Source organism: Camponotus vicinus, unplaced genomic scaffold (assembly GCF_025532165.1).
Source record: "Camponotus vicinus isolate PSW18456_S1 unplaced genomic scaffold, iyCamVici1.0 SCAF_9, whole genome shotgun sequence".
Classification (NCBI taxonomy): domain Eukaryota; kingdom Metazoa; phylum Arthropoda; class Insecta; order Hymenoptera; family Formicidae; genus Camponotus; species Camponotus vicinus.
The window spans coordinates 17,996,459-18,022,437 of record NW_028141981.1 but is presented as its reverse complement, the minus strand read 5'-3'; the positions used below and the strand labels follow the sequence as shown (position 1 = coordinate 18,022,437).

The 25,979-nt window shown below is 39.8% G+C and overlaps 3 protein-coding genes across 7 annotated transcripts in view; 2 read left to right on the top strand and 1 right to left on the bottom strand.

The window, feature by feature from the left end:
• The first annotated feature begins 3,113 nt into the window (after window positions 1-3,113).
• Rsph4a (Radial spoke head protein 4a) lies at window positions 3,114-7,890 on the top strand. 2 transcript variants are annotated; one of them, XM_083109341.1, is made up of 11 exons: window positions 3,114-3,388; window positions 3,669-3,858; window positions 4,000-4,199; window positions 4,307-4,394; window positions 4,785-5,045; window positions 5,183-5,305; window positions 5,747-5,900; window positions 6,034-6,197; window positions 6,291-6,508; window positions 7,228-7,403; window positions 7,591-7,890. In XM_083109341.1, exons 1-11 carry the CDS (start codon window positions 3,270-3,272, stop codon window positions 7,677-7,679), a joined length of 1,782 nt encoding a protein of 593 aa, XP_082965467.1. In that variant the 5' UTR covers window positions 3,114-3,269; the 3' UTR covers window positions 7,680-7,890. The 2 variants fall into 2 exon arrangements, with proteins under 2 accessions (XP_082965467.1, XP_082965466.1); XM_083109340.1 differs by having other exon boundaries at window positions 6,031-6,197.
• Rrp46 (exosome complex component Rrp46) overlaps window positions 7,690-25,979 on the top strand; it is a 67,495-nt gene continuing 49,205 nt past the window's right edge. For 2 of the 4 annotated variants that reach the window (XM_083109347.1, XM_083109345.1), the window contains exons 1-6: window positions 7,690-7,775; window positions 7,987-8,192; window positions 8,276-8,389; window positions 8,457-8,578; window positions 8,665-8,808; window positions 8,889-9,008. In XM_083109347.1, coding sequence (XP_082965473.1) covers window positions 8,093-8,192; window positions 8,276-8,389; window positions 8,457-8,578; window positions 8,665-8,808; window positions 8,889-9,008 — 600 coding nt within the window. In that variant the 5' untranslated portion in view covers window positions 7,690-7,775; window positions 7,987-8,092. Of the gene's footprint in view, window positions 7,776-7,986; window positions 8,193-8,275; window positions 8,390-8,434; window positions 8,579-8,664; window positions 8,809-8,888; window positions 9,220-25,979 lie in introns of those variants that run through there. The other 2 variants (XM_083109346.1, XM_083109348.1) reach the window with 2 other exon arrangements.
• LOC145977399 (uncharacterized) overlaps window positions 19,796-25,979 on the bottom strand; it is a 55,922-nt gene continuing 49,738 nt past the window's right edge. Inside the window, exon 3 of the mRNA XM_083109349.1 lies at window positions 19,796-21,091. Within this exon, the coding sequence (XP_082965475.1) occupies window positions 20,855-21,091 (237 nt within the window). The 3' untranslated portion in view covers window positions 19,796-20,854. The remainder of the gene's footprint in view (window positions 21,092-25,979) is intronic.

Here is a 25,979-nt window from a genome sequence, read left to right as displayed (position 1 = left end):
ACTCACGGGAGAAAACTGACCGAAAGAAGCGCGGAACCCGGAGAGAGAACCGACCCCCGATATGAGTTGCTTTCGGTGAGAAGAAGAGGGGCCAAACGGCATGGGGGAAAGAGAGAGAAAGAGAGGAAGAAAATGCGAGGAAGGGAGGATGAAGAGGGGAAGGGGGGAGGGATGAGTAGGGCTGGGAGAGATGGGGTGGTCGACTGGCAAGAGAACGAGATAGCTGAAGAGAGGAGGAATGGTGGGGATTTCTTACTCATTCATACTCCAACGCCCCCGCGAATTACGGGCACCATCTCCTTTCGTTCTCTCGTCCACATTCGAAATGCGTCCAATGCCGCCCGATTAACGAATTTATCATTCACTGCTCTTCTTCAACCACATTGCTCCGATAAGGCAATGAGAAGAACAATTCTTTGGGAAGAATCCCGAAGAGATTTTATTTTAGTTGTACAAAATTCTTGAATTTCTCTTAATATATTACAATTATTTACTGATTAGAAACATTTTCTTTCTTATCAGAATTATTAAATGCTTGTGAATTTGAAATAGATTCATCCACAATAAAAATATCAATGCTTTAATAATTTTTAACAGATTATAAGCAAATAAAATTTTGAAAAATTAATTAATAAAATTTAATATTTAAATTAAATTAAAATTAATTAATAAATTATGCAAAATATAATTATTTCAAGCAATTCTAATTTAATTAGTGAAAAATTCGTTTAATTAAGATAATTTCAATTTGAAATATAAAATAATTTCCATAAAATAATTTCTGCATTAGTGAAAAATTTAGCTACGCCGCAAAAAGTGAATACATATGTTATATTTGCCTAATTAATATATTCACTTTAAAAGGCGTTTTAAGAGACGACTCTGGTGACATAAGTTGGAAAGTTAAATTTTCCTCGACGAGGAAAATACTGCGTTCCTCGTCTATCGAACGTCTATTACGCTATTCGGTGCGCGCGAGCGAGATATTCGAACTCGTTTATCATCGTTATCGGTCGAGAATCGCATCTGCGATAGACGGTCATACATTAACGGCCTTTTGTTAATTAACGCATCTGGCCGTCGCGCGAACAATGCGCGTCAAACGGCAACGGCTATTGAATTTCGGCAAATCGGATAATCTGCGTCCTGCGTTCCGAATCCGCGTCCGTCCGTCCGAAACATGCCAGCCCGGCGAATAATCATGCGCTCGCGTTTTATTAATCAACATACCATTTTGTTAATTACACGGGAGTATTATGCGGCGGCGAAGTATCGGGAGAAATGCCGAGTGACGCAGCTGGCCCGCTTGAAAAGCCCGTGTTTGGACGCCAATGCCAGCGGCGTGTGTGGTATCCAACACCACCTGTTATAACTCCTGAAATTACGAAATCCCTGTACTGTTTGTAATCCGGTCTGTTTGAAACTTGCCACGTGCTTAACCTTACGTATATAGCCATAATTTCACCTTGTTAACGATGCAGCGACGAATTGTAATTAACGTTGATTGTAATTAACGTTTTCCGCGTGATTGCGATTCTACATTCGATATAGGGTTGATAGGAAGTTTCATGCGTGAGAGAAATGTGATTTATAAATCCGAAATATTACATAGAATTGCGCGCTATTAAGATGCAAATTTAATGTAGAATCTTGAAATTCTAAGGAGAAGTAAGAATATGTGTCCTTGTACTATATATACTAATCTTGTATATATACTAACCTTGTACTATATATACTAATCTTTGTTTCTTTTCTTAAAGACATTTGTAGAATTTTACCACAATAACGATTCTTATATTTATAGTCAATCCGCTTATATACTTGACTGCGTCGACGAATATCGGCAGGCCGACATTATAGAGAAGTGATTTGCATAATAGTCTATGCTGGTCACGCAAGCGTAATACAATACAGAGTTGCACAATACAATTGCAAGTTATTAAGAGCTGCAAAAAGATCAGGGCTTCCTTGAAACAGCATTTTTTTCTCGTAAGATCTTGAAATATCTTGCCATGTACAAATATTACAACGCATATGGATGTCAGCTATATACACACGTAGATCAAAGAACGTTTCTAAAAACCATTACCTCATAAAATTATTTTAAGATAATTACATTTGTCCACAGAATTATTTAAACTAATATTTTGTTCAAAACGTATTTAACGTTAAAATTATAAATCAATAAAGTTTTTATATAACTTTTTATATGCGGAGAAAAATAATTTAATAAAGTATAATATATATTTTCTCTCTTTTTCTATTTAATAATTATTTAAACGAATTTATAAGTAGATATAAGAATAAAAATATCATTTCATTATTATTTCTGTCTAGGCTATTTTTAACGGCATAAACTTTCAAAAGCTTTTGATCATAACACCTCGACATTTATTACTGCGGTAGTTTTTGAAGGCAGAACATGTGTTCTACGCTATAGAAGAAGGTGGGCGTCAAAGGAAACAGCCAGTGACCTCGAGAAGCGCCCATCATATTTAGGACACCCGATAGACGATAACTATGCTCCAGGATGCAAGTTGATAGGAACCATGCATGTACATACAATTCATCTCTATTAAATCATATTATTCATTCATGTTTTCCTTTCGGTTCATTGATATTATTTAACGAGAATGGATATTATTATATCATATATAATCATATAATCAGTATAGCGATAAAAAATATAAATAAAATATGAGTAGATAATATCAAATGTTAAACAAATATTTAACGCATTATATCATGTATTATTATTAATATGTATATAATGTAATGATTTAATATGCATTTATACGTAGTTTGATAAAAACATCTTTGTTTCAAATAATTAAAAATATTGAATTGTTTTCAATAATTTTATATGCTATGTTTTACATTTGCACTCGGAAATGGGTTCTCGTTCGATAGAAATGCGTGGGAGACATTTATCTCAGCTATCGTTCTAACTACTTTTAACAAAGTTGATTAAAAACAGTTTTAGTGTGATGTGTTGAAATAATTAGGTCACTCCAGATAAGATTTTATATTTCTGTAACACAGCAATCGCGGCGATTTCGCGACACAGGATGACGCTGAATGGGAAGAAACGGATGAATAGCGCCGATTAAAAAAAATCAGTCTGATATAACTTACCAAACGATGACAGCTTGCATAGGCGGTTACGTTACTGCGATAATATTATATTGAGTATCCGGCGAGATGTGACGTCGCATCCAATTTTGCGAGCTGGTTGCATGCAGTGAGACGTGGAAAATAATATAATAAGAATGGAGTATTCTTATACCGTAGAAGAGGCACCTCCCGACGATGTTCCCAGCGTGAAGCACGACATTCGACGCGCAAAGAAATTTCTGCAGAAACACAGCACAGAATCGGGTGACAGCTTGTAAGCGCGCCACTGAATTTCCTACGATAAGAATTATGCAATTGTACTCTCTCCTTGTAATGTATTTTTTATTTCCAATATACGCACAATATTTCACATTATATTTACCGTAATAACTGTGTTTCGCAAGAGAGATCCGATGATGCGAGCATGGTAAATTGTTCCATGTTAGTCCTGAAATAAATTTTTTTTTATTATAAAAACTTGAAACAATAATGAAGAGGATATTAAACGAAATGTCGAGCGAGATTATTAATTTATTCTCGACGACCCTTTCTAGATACGACCATCTAACTGAACTTTTAACAAAACTACTTGCTGAGCAGCCGCGAAACGCAGTCGATATTTTTGAGGAATACAGCAGAAAATTGAAGGAGGAGAGATTTAAAACTAAGACGGATCATCTTCGGGATCTGTACGTACCACCGGCGCAGTACGACGATGCCAAGAAGCTCATCAAGCTCTTCCAGGTGCGGTTTGACAAGTAACAGATAATGAAATCGCGATACACCCCAAGTTTCTCTCGGATAAATAACATGCAAATGACGCAAACGAGGCAAACTATAATCTTCGTTTTACTGTGCCTTTCAATCTTCCTGCAATCACGACAGAGTGTAAGACAGATTGACGAGGACGATCAGGAGAGAATGGAGGACGAGGAGGAGGACGATAAGAAAAAGAAGTATCCCGACATGTTGGATCTTTTGTTCTATTTCGAGCAGACGGGTGTAGGATTGCCGCGACACGAAATGGTGTTGCTTAATTTATCGATTCGGAAACTTGCCTCCACAGTGCCGCTTGAAAATATTAGGTATTCGATTTGAATAGCTTGCGTTATATACAATATATCGAACCCGCACATCACATTATTTTCTTTACTTAATATATATATTTTTTAAATATTAATTCCTATCTCAGATTTTGGGGTAAAATACTTGGAAAACCTAAAAATTATTATATAGTGGAGGCTGACTTTCAAGCGGATGAACTTGCTCGAAGATTAGAGGTGAAGTACTAAAATACACAATTAATTTATGACATATTTCTCTTTAATTTTTGCCTCTAACTTTTTCTTCCAAGATAATTTACGTGTCATAAAAAATGCATAACATTTTAATCCACTAAATATGCACGTTATCTGAAATTTCATTTAATATAATTTGCGATGCTAACAGAATTAATTATGCTAATATTTGTGTTTAATATTTGTATTTATCATGTTTATCGTATATCTAGTTTAAAAACAAAGATAAACTAAAAGAGATACTTATCGCGGTATTAAAGCAGCTTTATTCAAATTTCCTTCGAATAAATAATACAGTTATGTATATTGTTTCCTGCTGTAAACTCTTAAGATCTTCTCTTAAGAATACAATAATATTTTCTTTAAAAATAGCAAGAGAAAGCTGAGGTACAAACTCAAAGAGAGAAAGAGGAACCCGAAACCGAAGCGGCAGCAAAATTCGCAGAGGAAGAAGCCGCGGTAAAAACCGAGACGGAAGCCATGGATGAAATCGTCGGAGCAACGGAAATCCCACACGAGGGTACGGGAGTAAGAAAACCCTTGGAGCTTGTCTTTCCTCCTCTACCTGTTAATCTGTGGAGACCGCTGCCGGAAGTACCGGCTGAAAAAATCGGGAGCGGTCTGAATAAAAAAGTACGCGCGTTTATTGAATTATCAAAGGAATGCGTCCCAATAATCATAAGGAATTAATATTCGATCCGCATCATGTCACCTATTTTTTTCTATTTTTTTTTAATAATCTCCACCTCTCACGCTCTGATGGTATTTAGGTGTATTTTGTATGCAACGCGCCTGGGTTGGACGAGTGGATCGAACTTCCGACGGTTACGCCGCAGCAGATAGTAATTGCACGACAGATTGTCCGATACTGTACGGGAAACTTGGAGACACCGGTACGTGATGCCTTTTAATGAAGGAGCCCTAGGTTAGAGCGATGTTATTTGCGAACACGTCTGTAACGCATCTATAACGTTAACCCACATACTGTCTTGTTATCCGCGATATCTGTGGCATGCGTTACGATGTTAGAATTACACGAGACAATCTACGGTAATGATAGATGAATAGGACGGGGAGAAGAGAATGATGAATCGCTGTAAAGTTAAGAGTTTTCAGTAAATACATAGCAATTAGTAAAACCCATAAAAATAAAATTGCTCCTCGGACATCGGGTGCAATTAACAAAATAAATCAAAGTTAGTGGAAGTCGAGCAAGGCGCGAATACAAATTGATGAAATTAATTTTAGATTTCATACACTTCAAGTCAACTTAATCAGTCTCCATTATCTTGGTTGTTTTTCTTTTTAATGTTGTTTTTCTTTTTACGAAACAGATCCACAGCTTCCCGCCGTTTCCCGGTGTCGAGAAAAATTATCTTCGCGCACAAATTGCAAGGATCAGCGCGACCACTCATGTTTCGCCGATCGGCTTTTTCACATTCGGCGAAGAAGACGAGGATGAAGAGATCGAGGAAGAAAGAGACGAAAGTAATATATAATAAATTTGATGGATTATCTTTTTCTAACAGAAAGAATGATGGAGAGATACGAAAATCTTCGAATTATTCTTCGTTGCATTAATCCTGTACATTTATACAAATTTCATCATTTTATGTAGCAGTCTATGCAGAAGGGGAATTATCAGAAAACATGCATTATGAACCGCTGCCGATCAAAGATCTCGTAGATCCCACTATGTCAAATTGGTGCCATCATAGCCCGTATATTCTCAAACAAGGACGAACTATCTGGTGGAATCCCGAGAAAGAGGAGGATATTGTGGACGTTAGCTAATTAATTATTTTCTAATCACAATTTAAAATTACTCATGAAAATATGTCTTCAACTTACCTGACAGGAAGTTTTAATTATTCGTAGGAAGAACTCGTGGAGGAAGACGAAGCGGAGAGAGACGAAGTCAAGACGATCGAGAAAGAAATCGGGCCACCTCTCTTAACTCCTTTGTCCGAAGATGCCACTGTTGATTCCGTGATACCATGGACTGCTAGACAGTCGTCATATCTACAACCAGATATTGCAGTAGCTTTAGTCAGATCGAATGTATGGCCCGGAGCTTTTGCATTCGCTGTCGGAAAGTATGTTATATATTTAATTTTAAACAAAATTTTAATTTAGATAATTAAAAACCAGGAGAGAAAGAGAGAGCTTTATTATTAAATATATTAATATATTTAATATTGTACAACAAAATATAATTTAATATTAATATTTTTGTTAACGATAGAACATTCTCTCTCTCTCTCTCTCTCTTTGGTTTTTAATAATCTAAAATATCTTAAAATTTTATTATAAATTTATTATATATATATATATATATATATATATATATATATATAAAATAAAATATATACATATATATACATATATACATATATATAAAATAAATTTATAATAAAATTTTAATTTATATAATTAATTTATATCATTAAAAAGGGAGAGAGAAAGAGAATGTTCTATTATTAACAAAATATTAATATTAAATTATAAATATACATATAATTAATATTATTATTATTATTAATAACTCTTTTTCTGTTTAACAAGAAAGTTACTGCGGCAAAAAAAGTGACAATTTATTGCGATAACGTAGATAACGCGCCAAATTGAGCAATTTAAAATATATCTATTCCATGCTTAATTCACCGCGCGTTCAATAACCTCATCCTGCTGCGAACATTTGTGGTCCACCACCGCTAACGCGGAGGAGAAAATTATGTTGATCCGTAGTCAGGCTACAAGGGAATTGATGCACGCGGGATTGCGTTAATGTAATTTTAATGATGTCATTTCGCAGACGCTTCGCGAACGTGTACATCGGCTGGGGCCACAAATACAACGCGTATAATTATAGTCCTCCCGATATGCCGCCTGTCCAAGATCAGTACAAAATCGGACCGGAAATCATGGAAATTCGTGATCCTACCGTCGACGAAGAAGGGCTATATCAAGTAGCGCGTTTATCACCAACAGGTGATTGCTGTGAAAAAATAATATAGTTCTATAACACGTATGTCCAAAAAACGTTTAAAGTACATCCCGAATCCTATCGTTCCAAAGATGTCTTCGAAATATTTGCTGGAGATCTTTTGAATATGCGTGTTGTCTGAGAGAATATATGTTTGTTTTTCACATTACCTGAAATAATTCTCTACTCCAGAACCAGAGGAAGAGGTATTAGATGAAGAGGAAGAGGACGACGACGAAGAAGAGGACGAGGAAGAAGAAGCCGAGGGAGACGATGTGTAACTTCCACTGTACGAAACACTTTCCCGCTTTCAAACGTTAAATCAAATAGTCCTCCTATAGAGGGCACTACAAGTTGAAACTTGGCATATCGGCAATGTAGGTTTCAGTCCAAAGCACTGTAAATAATATTAAAAGAATCATGAAAAACGTATAATATTATTACACAGTAAAGTTGTTTGAAAAGAGAAATACAGTCGTTTATTCTATGGTATATTTGACAAGTTATTTCTTTATAGAATATCAGTTTATTTTACGAAATTACCTAGTGTCGTGCTATTACCAAGTGAGCTATTTTCTTTATCGATAGTTCGCAATTGATCACGTGATTATGTCCGGTTTGTGTCTCTAACCTCGTGCGTGTTGTTGTCCCGCCAATTTTTTTACTAGCAGAAAATCTGTATAATTTGAATAAAATGGTTGAAGAAGATACTGAAATTGATTGTGTATTGAGGCCGATGAATTGTGAGATTAATTTGCTATCGAGATCTGATGGTTCGACAATGTTTATGCAAGGTATGTAATAAACATCACAACCATTGTTATGGCAACAATCTTGTTGGTAAAATATTCTAATTATTATTCTCCCATGCACATAGGCGATACCACTATTGTCGCGGGTGTAAATGGCCCCATGGAAGCAAAGAGCCAAAAAATGGCATATGATAAACTTTCCATAGAAGTTACGTATACACCTCTTACAGGACCAGCTAGTAAGTTGATACGGAAATTAAACACTTTATGAATTACTGTTTCAGTATTGTTTATCAATTATTTCAGAGGTAGACGACAGATTAATTGAAACATATATAAGAGAGACTTGTGAATCTGCAATACTGGTTTCGTTGCATCCTAATACCATGATATGCATTAATTTGCAAGAGGTGCAAGATTCTGGCGGGGTAAGATCTTGTTTTATGTCATTATATTAATGACAAATCTTTCTAGTCAAAGTAATGTGTAAATAAAAAGAAAAATTTAATTTTAGTTATTGGCTTGTGCTATTAATGCATCATGTCTGGCATTAATTAATTCGGGACTATCTATGAAATTCACCATTGCAGCTGTAAGTTGCATGATAGAGAAAGAAACAGGAAAAATAATTATGGATCCTGATAGCACACAATTAAAGGTATCTATAATAATGATAATTAGAGTAATGAGCTATCTTTTCAATAATAATCATTTTTCATAAGAGTTATTTGTTTACAGAATGCAAAGGCAGAATTTACATATGCATTTGACAGTATCAACAAAGACATCGTATGCTGCCATAGTGTCGGTCGATTCTCTCAAAGCGAGTTCTTAGCTTCTGTGGATAAATGTAAACAAGTTAGTCAATTTATATTCGATTTTTATAGGGAAATTACAAAAAAATATGCAAATACAGTATAATACCATCTTATTCCCATCATATAAACATCCTTTTTTTTTACTTTTTCCTTTTCTTTACTTTTACCTTTTATATTTAAAAAAGGAGATAATGTTAATATGGAAATAATTATTTTCTACTCAGTATTATTCAGTTAATATTGCGATAGAGTATCAATTGCAGAATGGCATCTGCACGATCAACATATGATTGGGAAGATGAAGAAATGTATTTTTTTACCAACTATAAATAAGATGATATTATACATCGTTTTATTTAAATTTTCTTTCTCCTGATATATTTTTTTATGTTATATTTAATTATAAAGTTTAATGTTTTTTATCATACTTATATTACTATTTATTATTAGAGAAGAATACACATTTGCACTTTAGTCTCTGCTTGTTGCCAACAGAGGATGCAGCACATCTCTTGATTTCTGCTGCCCTCTCAGCAGTTTTTCTTTATAATATCTTTTAAATTAAAATCCCAAAAATTAATAAATATGTTTCATCAAGATAATGAGTAATTTATGCAAAGCATTTTAGATGCTCCGACATTTTATTAAAAAATATATTCATTAAATAAATTTTTTGGATTAATAATATGTTTATAAAATAGATTTTTGTATTAAAGTTAATATTCAGCAAAACCGTAGTTTTTGAAATAAATTTATATAATTAATTGTGTTAGAGAGAGAGTTACACACAGCATATATATGTATATAAAACAAACATTTTAAATAAGAAATATTTTGGAATAAAATATATTTTCTTATCATGTATATATTAATACAATATTAACTATAACATAATTAAATTTACCATATAAACTATTGTTGAATTATACTAACATCAGATAAAAATTTAAGTAAGATAAAAGACATTAAATATATATATATATATATATATATATATATATATATATATATATATATATATGTATATACACAAGAGACATTATATATCTATATATACACAAAGTAAAAGTAAGTAGTTAATTAAAAGTAAGTATTTAATTGATATAGATTTCAAATTTGATTAATAGGCTGTAGTAAATTAATTATTTTTGTTTCTTCAAGAGAAATCATATCATTATATCATTATATTTCAACAATCTTTTTTCAACAGCCTTTTTCTTATATTCATATATATATATATATATATAGATAGATCATTAATATAATATTTAACTACAAAAAAAAACAAAGAAGCAATGAATTTGATATAGTTACTATATATATAGGGTGATTTATAAAAATAGTCAAAAAAATCTTTTTCGTTTTGCGTAATATAATCTGAAAAATATTCATTTATGCAAATGGTCTTATGTTCCGACATTCCATTTTGCCCGCTTATTATTTGTACTTTACTATTAAAACGCTAACAATCTCGAAAGTGAATGTATTGAAAATGCAACTTGCATTCAAATGCATTCGGCTTTGGCGCATTTAAAAAGGAGCGGATATCTGTCGGTAGAGCCACGCCCGGTCGCCAATCACAGGTAGTACCTACCATCGACGTGTATCCTTTGTGTCCTCTGGATCCTTTTAGTACCTTCTTTCTGGCTCTCGGGAGCTCAGAGATTTAGTGGGATGGGGGAAGGGGGTAGGGAGCATCTCGGGACGTCCATTAAATACAGAAATGAGCCTTCCAAGAGCACCTCGAACGGGTCGGACCAGATCCTCTCTCTGGCCGGGCCCAAGAACTAAAAGAGAGACGAAGAGACTAAGAAAGGCCGCGTTGAGAGAGAAAGAGAGCAAAAGAGAAAGAGAGAGTCCAAGCCGGGTCAGACCGGGCCACGTTTAGCTGAGGTCGCCCCGGGCCTCCAGACCATTAACAAGGAGCGGAGCAATTTATGGACCGGCTCGCTCATTTCCACTTTATTATTATTTTCTCATCTCATAGATGGTCTTCCACGTCGTTTTGTTCTGCCGCGCCTGCCCCCTTTCCCTTCCACCCCCCTCATCCCTCGCGTCCAGCAGCTTCATCCTCCTCCACCCCATATCTCTCCCTTCGTTTCTCTCTTTCCCTCGTGAAATTAATACCCACGGCTGAGCCAGGAGAGCCACCGGCGAACCGCGGCGACTCGGCGATGAACTCGGAGAAAGGGTACCTCCTCGGACGGGCAAAAAATTGCGGAACGCGAAATATTATTGTGCCTCATCGCCTCCTCCTGTCCTCTCACGGGACCTTACATCGGTAATAATTTTGACCCGCGCTCACCGGGCTCGACATATATATATATATATATATATATATATATATATGCGGAAGCTGGCTGTATTTATGTGCACGTTGTACTAATTATACATTACATGATGTCGTCCTGAAGCTACTTGTCAATAGATTAGTTCATCGAGTGAAAATGACAAAACGCGATGTCACTTATTAATAGTTGTACATACTTATACAATTTGTTACAAAATTAAACAAGAAATTTCATAGATTTCAATAGATCTACCGATCGTTGCAGATTTTCCAGTAAATAAAACATGAAAGATAAAGTTGCATAATAAATAATAAAAATCTATCTAATCACGACTAGGGATTGCAAATAAAAAAAATAATACAATAGTGAGAATTTAAAATTTATTATACGATACAAATACTATGAGCAAATACGATGAATATCTTAATGAAAATTATTTATCATTATACCAACTATTTATTAATACTCTATATTTTATCTATCTCTAAATCTAGCAATATATTGCCTTACACTATTTTCATTAAATTCGTAAAAGATTTTCTAGTCACGGGAAAAAGCAAAATGATCAATATTATATTGATTTTAATTTTTTTATATTGATTTAATTATTATATTGATTTTAATATTTTTCTTTGTTAGATAAGCAGATTTTAATGAAGAGCAGATATTCTTATATATAGAATCGTTCGAATTGAATTTACGGAAGAATTTTTTTTTATCTGACACATTATCAACTTTTCGAAATAAATTTGCTGTCGACATTTATTTTTATTTTCAATATCAGTATCTTCTCTTTACATGTTGCATTTCGCCTGATTTAAGCTCGCGTGACGCCATACGCTGGCGATAAATCCCCGGTACGCGAATTAATTTTAAGCGATCACGACTTCCAGCCGCGATGACATGGCGACGATCTGGCGGCTCCCGCTCTTCCTTTATATAAAAGATTTTCGCGACAATCCTCCCCGCGCTTAACTCTCATATTCCTGAGTTAAGAACCTTCGGATAAAGCTCTCCATTTTACAATTCGAACCTATAAGACTCGAATACGCGTTTCGGAGCGAAACAGGCGCCTTTCGCTGCCTTTCGCTCGGAGAGGTGGACCTGTCCGGGCCCTTTTGGTCTCTCTCTTTCCATCTACGGGTCCGCTCATCGCCTTGACTCGTCTCTTGAGCCGATGCTCGCCCATTGGCGCGAGGGTAGTTGTTATGAAATTAGCATGAGCGATCGAGTTAAGGCCGCGAAGATAATCGCTTCGAGGGTATAACGCGAGGGATTGGATGTGCCGGCGCAGACCGGACGCTTTGCCCAATGCCGCCGATCGTAAGGCCCCGGATGCTACCTTCACCACATCCCATTGGCCCGGGACGATTTACGATCGTCTTGCCCCGAACGTCTTCGGTCGTCCGCGCGCGATGAAGGAGATCGCGGTTCATGGCTCGCAATTAAGAACAGCGATGTCTCAATGGATGCCGAAGTGCTGGTCAGCTCGTGTCAATACCTTGATTCTGATTCCTGTCTCTTCTTAATTTTCAGTCGCGACCGTGAAATATTCATAATAAAACTAAAGAAAAATACCGTGTCGAATTTTTAATGAATTAATTAATCCAAAGCAACGTGTAATTATTTCTTATATTTTTCTACTTTCGGATAATTTATTGTAAAGAAGGGAATAATTTTATTTTAAATATTTTTATCAGTTTAATATGATAATTTCATATAAAAGTCATATAAAAACCGGGAATTTATTCATGAATGTACGAGATTTAATAAAGACACCAAAGGATCCGCGTAGTGTCAAAGCTAAAATACTATATAGGTATGGTCGGCAATGCTAAAAAGCAATGAGAAAGCAGAGGAGCGCGGCGCCAAGTCGAAGGCGAAAGTCGCTTGACGCGTGACATGACTGAAAGTGACAGCCGCTGTGTGTAGGACAGGATTTGTACGTCGAGGAACTGACACCGGAGGGATCGGGGACCTCATCTCTCTGCCGGTCAGGGGCCCAGGTGCAGGCTCCTCGTCGAGAATGACGAATTCTCATCACTCGTCTCGTTCGCTGAATTTATCAACGTACTCCATGCTAACATATCGACGCGCTTTTTTGGATATGTAGTACAAACATACTTTTACTAACGAATTATTATTGCCACGAAATGATTAAAGAGATAATAAGAGATTTTCTCGTCGTGCAATATATTTAAATTAGCCTGTTAACAGCGGCTGTTACCAGTCTCGATTTTTTAATAAATGTGTTGTAAGGTGTTCATTTATGAAATATTTAAAAAACATTTAAATGTGTCCGGATTTCGCGTTCTTATTCAATAAGATAAAGCATTTGAATCGACAGCCTTGTGCTCGATAAAGATTGCACGTCCATCAATGGATGCTTCAGAGATTATTTCATGACGAGGACTTTAGATAGGTTTTAAACATCTCCGTCTTAAGAATGATAGATCCCCATCACATATTTTAGTAACTAAATTCTTTTAGGGGAGAATAATTGACTTACTCGTTACATATTCATATATAAAATTTAAATTAAAAATAAATGCTACATCAGCATCTTATCTTCTTTTCCGACTTCCTCGCTCATCGTAAAAATGATCGAGAAGAAAAACAGAACGAGCATAACGTTAGAAATAGAGCGTATAAATGCGACGAGAAAGCAAATAAGGTAGCGCGATTACACGATATCATTCTAATAAATTACACTCGCGGGAACGAGTATGTAATTGGTCGGAGATGTCGATAAGTGGAAAAGCTGAGGATGATCGTAACGAAAGGAAGGGCAACGAACGATCGCGCCGATCACGAGCAGTATCCCGTGGCGCGACATTGTCCGATCGGATCGCCGAGTAAGATTGATGGTTTCTTAATAACCGAGAAAAACCGGCAAAACGATCCGCTTGCCGCGACTCCGCGGGTGGTCAGTGCGCATTACACCTGGACAACGGTTTTTCTTCGCCGACACTCGCCGCCTCTCCATCTCGAAGTCTACCGAGCCTTTTTCTCGCGCCTAATATCTGAATCATAAACGTCACCGCGAATTGCGATCGATTTCCAAACGACAACTCGATATCGTTATTAATTAGCAGATTGCACTAAGTAAGGATATTAATCTCGTTTTATTTGAGTTCATTCGATGATCATGAATCACTCACAAGGGGTGAGATCACGACTCCCGTGGGTAAACTAATAAATGATCTAGCGTATAGTGTGTTGTGCTCGTCGATCTACGAGGGGCTCGTCGATCTTCTTTTTCCGCGCGGAGGGAGCTAAGATAATAAGAAGAACGAGCGGGGTTTCGGCGTCAAAGCGTGGTTTCGCCTACGTCGATGAGAGCAAAGCGGAACCGACAAGAGAAGGAGAGAGCGAAGTCAGTTTGGTTCTTGTCACATTCTTGTCAAGCGGGACACCGTGCCACGTCAATCTCCTCCTCGCTACGTTCCGCCACGAAGTCCTTCTCTCTTTCTCCTTCAGTGCTCAGTTACTGGATGCTTGCGTCCGATCGACCATGAAGAGTCGGAATGGATGGATGGACGGACAGGTGGACAAGCGCTCGATGCGTCAGAGAAAAATATAACCGGCGCTCCCTGACGCAGCCGAACTGCCTCATTAGCCCGGTTTACCCGCAAAAGTGTACCATTCTGGAATCCATGCCGCGGGCGGTGACTACCTGATAGCTGCCTCTTAGTCTTTCGAAGAGCTTGGACAACTTTTTTCACACCGACGGCGTAACGTTCGCATGTCTGACGCGACTCCATTCGTAGAGAATCCGTTTATGATACCTTGAAATACAAATTTTTTAATTGAGACTACTACGAAAGAGTTCACAAGCAGCATAAAAATATGTATTTTAACATCTTGTATCGAGAAAAACCTATAAAAAGATTAAATAATCTTATTAAATAACCTTAGCGTGACCGATTAATCACACGAATTGCCAGCGACGGGATGTCAAGAACGCCGCTAATTGGACTGAGACATGCGTTATCGTGAAAAGACTTTGTTCTTTATATCTTCAGACTATTTACACGACGCATCAGGCTGTCTCATCAGAAATGGTGCGGTCGCTGTCGGTAGCGACTGTGGCAACCTGTGAGTTGAGCGTGAGCTGTTGAGGAGGCTGGAGAAGGGCAGAGTCTACCAAAAAATACGGCGGCAACGGGGCCCAATTCATCGCGACAGCTCGAGCCATCGATCAATCCACCCCGGCAGACGGGGAACGGAAAGATGAGGATAAAGAGGGGAAGAGCAAGACAAGCAGAAGAGAGAAACGTTATGGAGAAGGTAGCCAGCGCAAACGTTGTATCCGATAGGACATTAATTGACACGAATGGAAGAGGAAAAGAGCGAATGATCTCTCATCCACCGGAACAAGGAAGATGCACAAGGGGACGCGTAGATGCAAAACGGTGAGGATGAAGGGATACGGGAACAACAACGGGTTGTGGCATCCGGTCTGTCCGATCGTGCCGCCGTCGAGGTAGCAACAGAAACGACAACGACGAGGAGAAGGACGAAGAGGACGAAGAATGAGCTCGACGTCCATCGTAGGCGGAGTTTCTGGCTTTGCGAATCGGTTTCGCCGCTCCCATGGTATTGGCTATCCCCATAAGATAAGACTTCTGTCTCCGGCTCTCGCGCGACCGATCGTCTTCCGTCACCCACGTGATCGGCCGATTGTTTCCCCCTTTGTCCCCGGCGCTCCCTTCGTTTCTCTTCGCTCTTTTCTCTGTCCACTGTGAGTCGTTTTTTTTCTTGCTCTCCTCGTCCAGGTCTCTTCACATCGGTGGTGAACCAAGATTTATGCGCGCCGCCAGTTGAGACGTTTGCGCCAAGAGATTGAATGCGATACCGGGCAGGGTTACCGTGCCAGCATAGGCAGGAGGCGGTCGGCTCGCAGATCATTCTAAAATATTTGAGCCTCTTGCCGTCAGAGGTTTAGAGACACGCGCGTTCGTAATGAGCCGACACCATGCACTGACACACTCGTGTCGATCAATCATGCGCGCTCCGTTTCGCTAAGACCACAATGTCATCTAATCGAGGAACGAGAATCTTAACTATCCTCGCACAGTCTTGCTAATCTTCTTTTTTCAAAGAGAATTATAATATCTATGAACTAAATTAAAATAGAAATATCTTGTAAAATTTTTGCATAAAATTCGCACATATTGCATAAATTATTAGCTTGGTTTTTTCGAAAAATCGTTGCATTTTCTCTTTATTTTAAAACACAGATAATTGTGAAGACTTTTATGTGCGATATAATTCGTTTTCTCTCCTCTCTCCCATATTTCGAGGCTAGCAGAGATACAGAAAGATAATGCACTAAAATACGGTTGTTCCTAGATTGCCTTCAGCGAGTACAATTCCAGCTCGGTCAGATTCGGCGAAATAACACGTTGTCTTTTGATCTGTGAATTTACTACTGTAAAATTACCAACGAAACTATTTATTTGAACCTGTTAATAACAATGATCCGTCTCGTCGGTTCGTAATTATGATGCTCACTGATTGCATTTTGCAAACTTTCAACGCAAACTCTCGACACCGTCACCGTCATCTAAATATTTTCCTACGGCTGCGTCTCTGAAAGATAAATTGTCTCGATGCATATGAGCGGTTTTAATGCGCGCTTCGAATCGCTACGTAATTTCTATCTACCTACGTCATGCAGTTTGTAAAGCAACAACAAAGTCGACGATTCCATCGTCGTTGATTACGTTAAATGAGAGGTGCGTCCGCGACGTATCGGCAATATTAATTCGCGATTCCTTTTAATTTTCTCAAGCGAGGCCCACCACCGCGCGTCCCGTCATCGCCAATCAATATGCTAACGAGAGCGGGGGGACAAAAATAAAAACTTAACAAAAGGCAGCGAAAACGAGCGAGATGGACGCTCGGAGGCAGCGAGGAAGAGAGGGACAAAGAGAGGACGGTATAGACACGATCGGTAATCGAAGCAGTCGTATAGTCGGCGAAGTCGCCTCTGGGTACCCCTTTCTTCTGGGTATCTCTTTTGAATGTGCGCCGGCCAATTAAAATAATTAGCGACGAAACGAACGAGAGCGGGTTTACTGCACGATTATTGATACAGATAAAGAGCGAGGCAGATAGATAGACGGACGCGAAACGACGACGAAGCGATGCGATGGGCGACAGAGAACGACGCGGGGTACGGGGACGCGTTATTTACGGCGGACCTGATTTAATAACCATCGGAATAACGTCTCTCGCGCGCGCATTGCTCGTGGCTACGCGGAGCCTGTCGGCGCAAAAATCCGAGACGATCCGGAGGGTCGATGAGGATTTAAAGCGATATTCGAGTGTTATTAAAACGTTGGCGATCCTTTATATAACGCGGGACTCGCAAGCCGCGCGGTCGCGTCCCCGATCGAGCGTTTGAAATTTCGATTAGACGTTTCAATTTTCGCGAGCGCCCCGCGATCAGTATCGCGACACAGGAAAGGCGGCCGCTCCGAATCACTTTATGCCGCTTTGTCGAGCTTTTATCCTTTTTACGGGGAGGGAAGGAGGAAAAAACATTATTTACGGCGAATTTAATAACGCTAAAGAGACTTCTCTCTCGCATGCGACCGGCGAAAAAAAAAGAGAGACGCTAGCGAACGATGTGTTTTTGCAACGTGTAGCAGAATTCGTTTAATTTCTGTATTAAAACGGATGCGGACCGCGGAATCGCAATTCAGATAATGGCATACCGATTAAATTCAATGTAGCGGCGCGTCTAGTGGGGCGTCTACTTCAATTACTTTTTGCGCTTTATCCGAACTTTAATCTTTTGTAGCGAAACGATTATTTACGACGAGATTGATTTAATAACGATACGAGCAACGTTCCTCACGCGTTGCTCGCGGCCAACAGAAAATGAAGAGAACCGTCATCCGACGAAAATTCCTGGCGAAAAAATCATGCACAATACAATATACACAATAGCGACATCGTCTAATTTCCCGATTCAACTTTTCCGGCACGAAGACATCGGAATTAAATCCGACATAAACGAGAAGAATGTTTGTTTCCATTATTTTCACCTCTCGGATTTTCGCAAATCCATGCGTCTAATGAGTTATTTAAAAACAACCATGTATATATATGAAGCGATACTAAGAACAGAAGAAATTAGCGATGTTTAATATCGCGAAACCGGTAGTTACTAAAGGATCAAAGAGCAAAGGTCGATGATCCCTGGATCGGCTCAATTTGAAAGCACGTAGTTGCTGAAACGGCGGACAGGTCGTGGGACGTATTTCAAAGACAGTGCAAGTGGAAAGGCTGAATAGAAGGCCGAACTCCCTTTAGGCTTCGTTAGTCAGCCACTGACTTATCAAAGAGCAGCCTCACGGCCGATACAATGGCTGAAAATCCTCCGCGCGCGCGTTGCTTCCCGTAAAAGATGGCCCGGCTGTCTCGTAAATTCCGGCAACGCGAGGACCCGCGCAGTCTGTTACTACTTTGGCAGGCAGGTACAGCCTCTACACGTTCGCACAAAACCCCCTACGCTATTACGCTACGTTTCGACAGAGGGCTCGGTGCAAGACGGTAATCGATTACGCGAAGCCCGTGCTTCCGTTCTCGACTTTATTTAGCGCGCGTTACGTAGCAACAATGTTACCTGGACAGGTAGCGTGATTCTCGGGACAATTATTAGTTATTCTTCGAATTTTCAGCGAAGCCAAAAATACTTACATAATACGCGAATTTTGTCCTCGAAGCATCATAAAATCTTACCGCGAGAAACATTAGATGTATCGAAACATATCGCATTCTATAGATTAAAAGAATGTCGGGCCGAAGATTAGACTAGAGCGAGGTTGACAGGTAAAACCGCCAGAATCCGACGTCGTCGTTCGCGACATCGTTGTCGTCGTCGTCGTCGTCGTTTACTTTGGCAAACGCTTAGGCATTGTCCTGTTGAAGGACTGCCGCTTCCACGGCGAAACCTGACTCGCGTTCAGAACCGCCGGGGCGGCGTTTCATTTATTCAAAGTAAGTTATTGCGATCGGCCCGGCCACTATATTACGGGGCGAAGACTCCTCTCCTCCTTCATCCATTTCTCTTTTGCCGTTTCCGTCTCCCTCTCGCCCGCGGACCTTCCTCCACTCGCGGTCAAGAGTATCGGGCTCCCGGTCTCGATTTCCAGGTAAGATATTCATCTAATTCCTTCACCCCCTCACCCCTTCCCCCCGATTAGCTGACCATGGACGGCCGAATGGCAATCCGGACTGCCTGTATAAGCTTTTCAACCGTTTAGACAGCGACCACTAACTTCTCGGTGACCAGACAATCCGTTATATCGCGCACTCATGCTGGACGGAGATAGACATCTGGCATTCGAGATGCGCGCTCGGTATTAATTATATCGACTACTCGTTAATCGCTTATAGTTATTTATGTCGTCTCGCATTTATTACGCAACACAAAAAGTTTGAATTTCACAATATATTACATATATGTATAAATTATCGACGTTTCTTTACAAGCTCGGAGCTCGAGAGAGAAGAATCTTAATAAAATTGGCAAACGAGAGATGTTGATAGGATGTAAAATATAGTAGAATAGACGGATAAGTTGCGGCGTTGATTGCGAATGACGGACGATGATTAACGAGACGACTGAGAGATTGACTGTGGAACGATATTCTCAAACGTAATTGGCAAGAGCCTGGGATCTCTCGCGAGCCGCTGATTCGCGAGAGTCGTAGCTCGCGCGAGCGAACGGAAGCTGAATTCGTCGCGAATACGTGAATGTCGGATCTGTACCCGTTCAGTATGCCGGTGGGCGACGGGGGAGAACCCCTGGGAAATTTCTTGACAACGGCTGTGCAGGAAAGTAGGGTTGGGAGGGGGAGGAAGGGAAGAGCAGGAGGACGCGCAACGTGGGAACAATTTGCAAGCTCGTGGCGGTTCGTAACATTCCTAAGCTCAACGGTAAACGGTTATTCGGGACGCGTCTTCGTACGTTTGTACGTGCATGCACGGGCGTGCTCCTATCCCGCCGAAGACGCCGCATGGAATTCCGGAATTCGTTGTTGAATTCCGCTCCTCTTCCTTCGACGGTCGTCCTTCCTTTCCCTTCCCTTCGCGACCTCATTCGTTTTCTTTCTTGTGCGGGGACTAAGAGTTTCGCTGGTTCGTATCTTTTTACACCTCATTACTAACTAATCAAGCTACTTTAATTGCGAAAGGATAATTAATTCGGAAATAAAAGATACCTGTAACTGTTTTGCTTTCCAAGATTATGCTGCGTTCCGATGATGTTTCTTAGGATCGCGAGTTTCTATTTTGCCTTCTCTCTTTCACAAATTAATTAATAACGTTCAGCACTTTGATGTCACTCGTTAGGAACTGGCATGTAATCGATAAATTAATATTGCACGTGCCTCGGTATTTTTGGGACTGATTTTTCATGAGATGTATATAAATATAAATCGTGCGTGGCTCAGATTTTTATGCAGACAAACCTAAGTCGAACAGTTCTGTTCCTCTTACAGGCTGATTTTTTCTTAGATTTTTGGGACATGGATCATTTTAACGCAACGATTCTATGCGCGCGTGGCCAAAAACGTTGTTAGGAAGAGAAAAGAGCGACTAAAGACGTCGCTGCCGGGAAGAGGAGGATTGTAAACGTCGACGCGAGTGACACGCGTATTTCGAGCACGCGGCAACGAAATCCCGTCGGTTCTATTTGTGGGGTGCCACGGTGATGTTTCACATTGACGTCTCGACGAGCCTCCTCGGGCCTCGTCTTCGTCGATGAATCTTCATCGTTGGAGAACTTGAGCCTCGCGTCTAGCACGGTCTGTCCCTAAAATTCAATGCGTTATTTTATTAGTATTGTAAATTGTCGTTCCTGCGCCAAACGTAGATACCTTTCTTTTCTCGTGTGACTTGCGGATTTGCATCTGTAAATATATTTCAGATAATCGTCGTTACGTCACACTCGGCAGATCATACATCTTCCTTCTTTCATTTATCCAATTTATTCACAAATATGTTTTAATATATTGCTAATATCTTCATATCTTTATTTCTTCTATTATATATATGTAGCATACAGCTTTTATGTGGCTTCCGGATAGATTGAATTTTAATATATACAAATAATATTTTATTTCAAAATTCATTACATTTTTTAGGAAAGAAGGCAAACATAAACTTTGGGCAGATGCTAGGCATCTTTTTCGTCTCGAGTACCCCTCGTTCCCGTAGGAAGGGAAGGAAAGGAAGGAACGAAAGGGTCGGTAAAAGGAAGGTGGGTGGAGTGCCGCGAGTGTAAGTAACGAGTTCAGAATTTCATTAGCGGACGGGCGGCGAGATTATTTTAAAGAGATACGGAATTACCTGATTAGGAGGGAAAAAGTCATTAACTCAGGCGAAACTAATTAACGCTAGGCTCGAGAACGGCTCTTCTCCTCCTCGTGGGTTCGCCTTTAGCTCACCGCGGCCGCAAGTCTTTTTCGCATCTGCCATTTCTCTCCGTTCATTCTCTCCCTTTTTACGCTCGCACAGTATGCAGTAATTATCGAAAGAAAATCGATTCTCGCCGCTTTGTGATATAATCAACCAAGGATTGTTTCTCGTACCGATGTACCTCGTACGCGCATACATCGATTGCGTTTGTAGGCTCGATTATAATTTCGTCTACCGAAAATAAATGCGTAGGAAACGTGAAAAAAAGCAAGGCCATTTTTCATCGTTACGTTCATGTAATGTAATAGTTTAGATTTAATTTTTCAACGCGATATACAAGGCGCTACGGGGGAAAGAGTGTTCAATGAATTATAATTGGACTTTCCACTCGGCGGGGAAACGGGAAAGTGGCGAGCAAGATTATCGGGAGTATGGTAGCTGGGGGAGTCTTGCAGGCGTAGAATAAGGAGGGAAGTGTAAACAATAAGTCTCGCGGCGAAGGGTTGAGCCCGGCTAATCTCGTTATGGTTATGAATCGCCGCGCTCGGGATAATGCTGTCTACTTAGGCGCGCCATCCGGGTTAATTTTATTCGCGCGGTGAAGCTTCGAGACATTCATCCACCTGTCCGCCAAAAACATGTCTTTGATGTGACTCACGTTTGATCAATATACCCGATCGTGTGTTGCATATTGATATTGAAGTAATCTAATTATGGGTACACAGTTGCAACATTATTAAAAATTCTACAAGTGCGAGAATCTAATTATCGGTTAAGAGAACGCTCGATAAAAGAAACATAGAATCTTTATGTTTACCTAAGAAATATATGTATAGAACAATTATTTGATAATCCGTATGACTTTCATATATAGTGTTAAGATTATCGCAAAAAGATGAGAACCACGCAATCTTGTCATTTTGCGCTTCCTCGCACACTTTATGATGATAATCGTAATAAGCTTCAACGTGTGTGCATATGTAATATGATTATATTATAAGGTAGATGCACATGTAGTGTATAATAGCATCTGATTACCCACGTTATTTCATATCGTCGAAACAAAGTTGGATGGAATCGAGATATACATTTAATTTTATATAAATTTGTTTCACCAAATTTATAAATTATGAAGATAATGTGTGTGTGTGTAAATATTTCTCATTTTTATGATTTACAACGTCCGCTTTCTTTATATATGTAATAAAATCAAGTATAATCAAGTACTTAAGAAAGAACATTTTCATTTCTCTATAATTGATATTTTGCAAAATACAATTCTTCTTGAAAATTGCATTTTTCCAGGAATGATAATAATAATAAAATAATATAATATATAATGGTAAAATTACAGAAAATAAAAAAGTAAACTTTTATTATGTTTAATTTATATGAAATAAGAGCACAAAAAAACACATATACTTTGCCATTGAGTAATTGCAACCTCTACAAGATTATGTAAATAAAAATTAATTATGATCTCATTCATTTAATACTTGGAGGCAGAATAATGTAGAATGCTATTTTTCAACCTTGCACGACGGTATTTCTCCTTCGGATCGAAACCATCGCTCTATGTTAGTCAAATTAGCATCGTGAGTTTTTACCGTATATACCTTATCGCGATTTACGTCGTGTCTGTGAATACATACGTAGTTTACGCGACGTATCTGCATAAACATATCGCGCTCGTTTCTGCGCGTTGAATCTTTCGTTGCTTCGTTAGGCCGCGAGAAGGCAACCGTGGCTATGACAGTTTATGATCGCGATAGGAATTGATAATTTACTCATTCGAGATGCATGAGCAGGTGGATGCCATCCATTCCCGTCATTCAAAGTGTAAATTAATTTCCCTGTGAATCATCGCGACCGATCGCGAACGCATTGGAAAAGCCATCCGCTGCCGGTATTAGTCGTGGCTGTGTATTCCGTCGACGGTATCGCGATCATCCTTGCCTCGGTGCAAGGTGAGTTCGCACGTTCGTACGCTAATTGTACGGAGACATAACGAACGACACGGTGAGCCGTGCTCTCCGCGTAGCTTCGTTAACGCCGGAAAAGAAGTGCGCTTTACGACGCGCAATTATTGCGCTAATAATTTATCGCGGCTCAAGCATTCACATGGCGATGCCACGCTGATATAAACGCGGCGCAACGTTCGTCCGCGTCTGTGCACAAACGAGAAATATGCGATGCGTGTGTATATAAAGGCCGTCACTATTTTTGCGTACCTCCCAAACACGGGGATCGCCCCGGTATAGCTACGTAATACCTGGCCGGAATAAAATTGCTCCGTGTTGCCGCGCCAGGCACTCGCCACAGATCATCCCCTCGGGGTTCTTCGTTAAGCGAGGAAATTTTAAGGTTGCCACGTAAAGCTGCGACTAAAGCCGGCGACAAAAATCCTCGAGTTATGGGACCGGGCGCACCGTTTTAGCGTGCGAGCATGCAGGTCGTTTCGGTTCCCGTGGAAGGGTGGCGAAGAAGAGCGAGGGCTATTCTTTCCCTTCTTCGCTCCTTTTCCGTCTCGCTCCTCGCTCCCCTTTTCCGTCTCGCCTTCTTCTCCCTCGCACTTTTACCTTTCTTCCCTGCATGCAATTCCCATGCATATCTGCGCGCTTCTTTACGAGGAACATCTTTTTTCTCCTGTCGTCGTCGTCGCCGTCTTTCGGAATATTCGGCGAGAGACGCGCTTTACTTTCGGTACCTCTTACGCCCTTAATCGAAGGCGCTAGTCTTCCGTGGAATAAAATAATCGCGAAATCGCTAGCTCCCTCGTCCTGATCGATTATTAAGACTACATCGAAGAATAGGACATCTCATTTCGAAAAAAAGCTCTCGACATTGGGCTTCCGATATGTCACGTCATGCGCATAATTAACATTATTTATCCGCCACCGATGCCCGGAGGAACATTAATCTATCGCGTCGGCGGTAATTAAATTTATTCCGTTTCAATTATAATATCACCGGCGGGACAAGATGATGTGGACAGCCGGTGTACGGCGCGTTTAATTGCAGGTGCCGTCCGATCATGAATTATACGAGGCCTCGATTTTCTGTATGTCCATCGACGAAGGGAGGGACCCTTCTTTTCCCGGTACGGACAGTCCATCGCGCGCTTTCGATATTTATGCAACGTCGCACCGACATAACGATGATCGAGCCTCACTCAGCGTGTTATGCACCGATGCACCCGAGAATGCAACTTCATCCGGATTGTCCGGCGGGCATTCCGGGCCGGGCATTCCGGACCGGCCATTCCGAACCGGTTTTGGTTTACAATATAAGTTACGACGGGAGAAACGGACGACCGATAAGCTGATAAACAAATCTCTCGCTACCGCTCGGGCGATTATTCTTCGTGCGGCGCGCTTCCACGATCGTTACGTCGGCGAACGGCTTTTTAATCGAGACAATTTGTCGCGAGTCGCGCGCCGTTTTAATTAATAAAAACGTTGATTCGCTGAAAATTGCTCACTACGAAAATATTACGGGGCATGCGAAACTCCCATCTCTAAATGAACTCTATTGAAATTAACGATCTTATCAAGGTGTCGCTTATTAAAACGTTAATCCGCATCGCACCGCATTCTTGCGGGGAATTGATTAAAAACGATATAAACGAGAGAGACCATGCCCCGCATACTTGCCATCTGGTAGTTCGTTAAGAGATATCTGGAAACGCGTCTTCGCCGAGAGCTAATGCCAGTCGATTCATCTTGCCTAGGATGGTAATCAACCGTGGATAATGAATAACGATTAATTGTACTAATTGTACGCTTATTCTCTTATCTGTGTATTTTTCCGTAAATTTCTTTTTTCGTCTCTACTGTATAAATCATCGGAACCACTGATTATATTAGATAAACGTAAGACAAAAATTTGTTTGTCGAAAATAGAACTTGTTTGAATTTCACTAACCGAAAGGATCTTTGTATTTTCTTAATAAATTTATTGAATTCGTATTTGTGGGATGAAGCACACAAGTGGCAAATTATGCGTATTAAACAATAATTAAAAAATAGAGAATCTTCTATCTTTTTGGAGTACTTACATTCAACATAGGAAATTAATCACCGACAGTATTCGACTCGAATCGTGACGTCGTGTATGGAAAGCTTAGCAGAAAAGACATAAAATGTCGCAGCGTCGAACCTGTTACGAGAGAGAAAGAGAGAAAGAGCTGATTTCGTTGCATAAATGCTCGATTCCAGACGGCTTGCAGCGGCAGAGCCGCACTTAAACGTCGTGCACGTCTGCTGCAGCGAACACGACGCGAG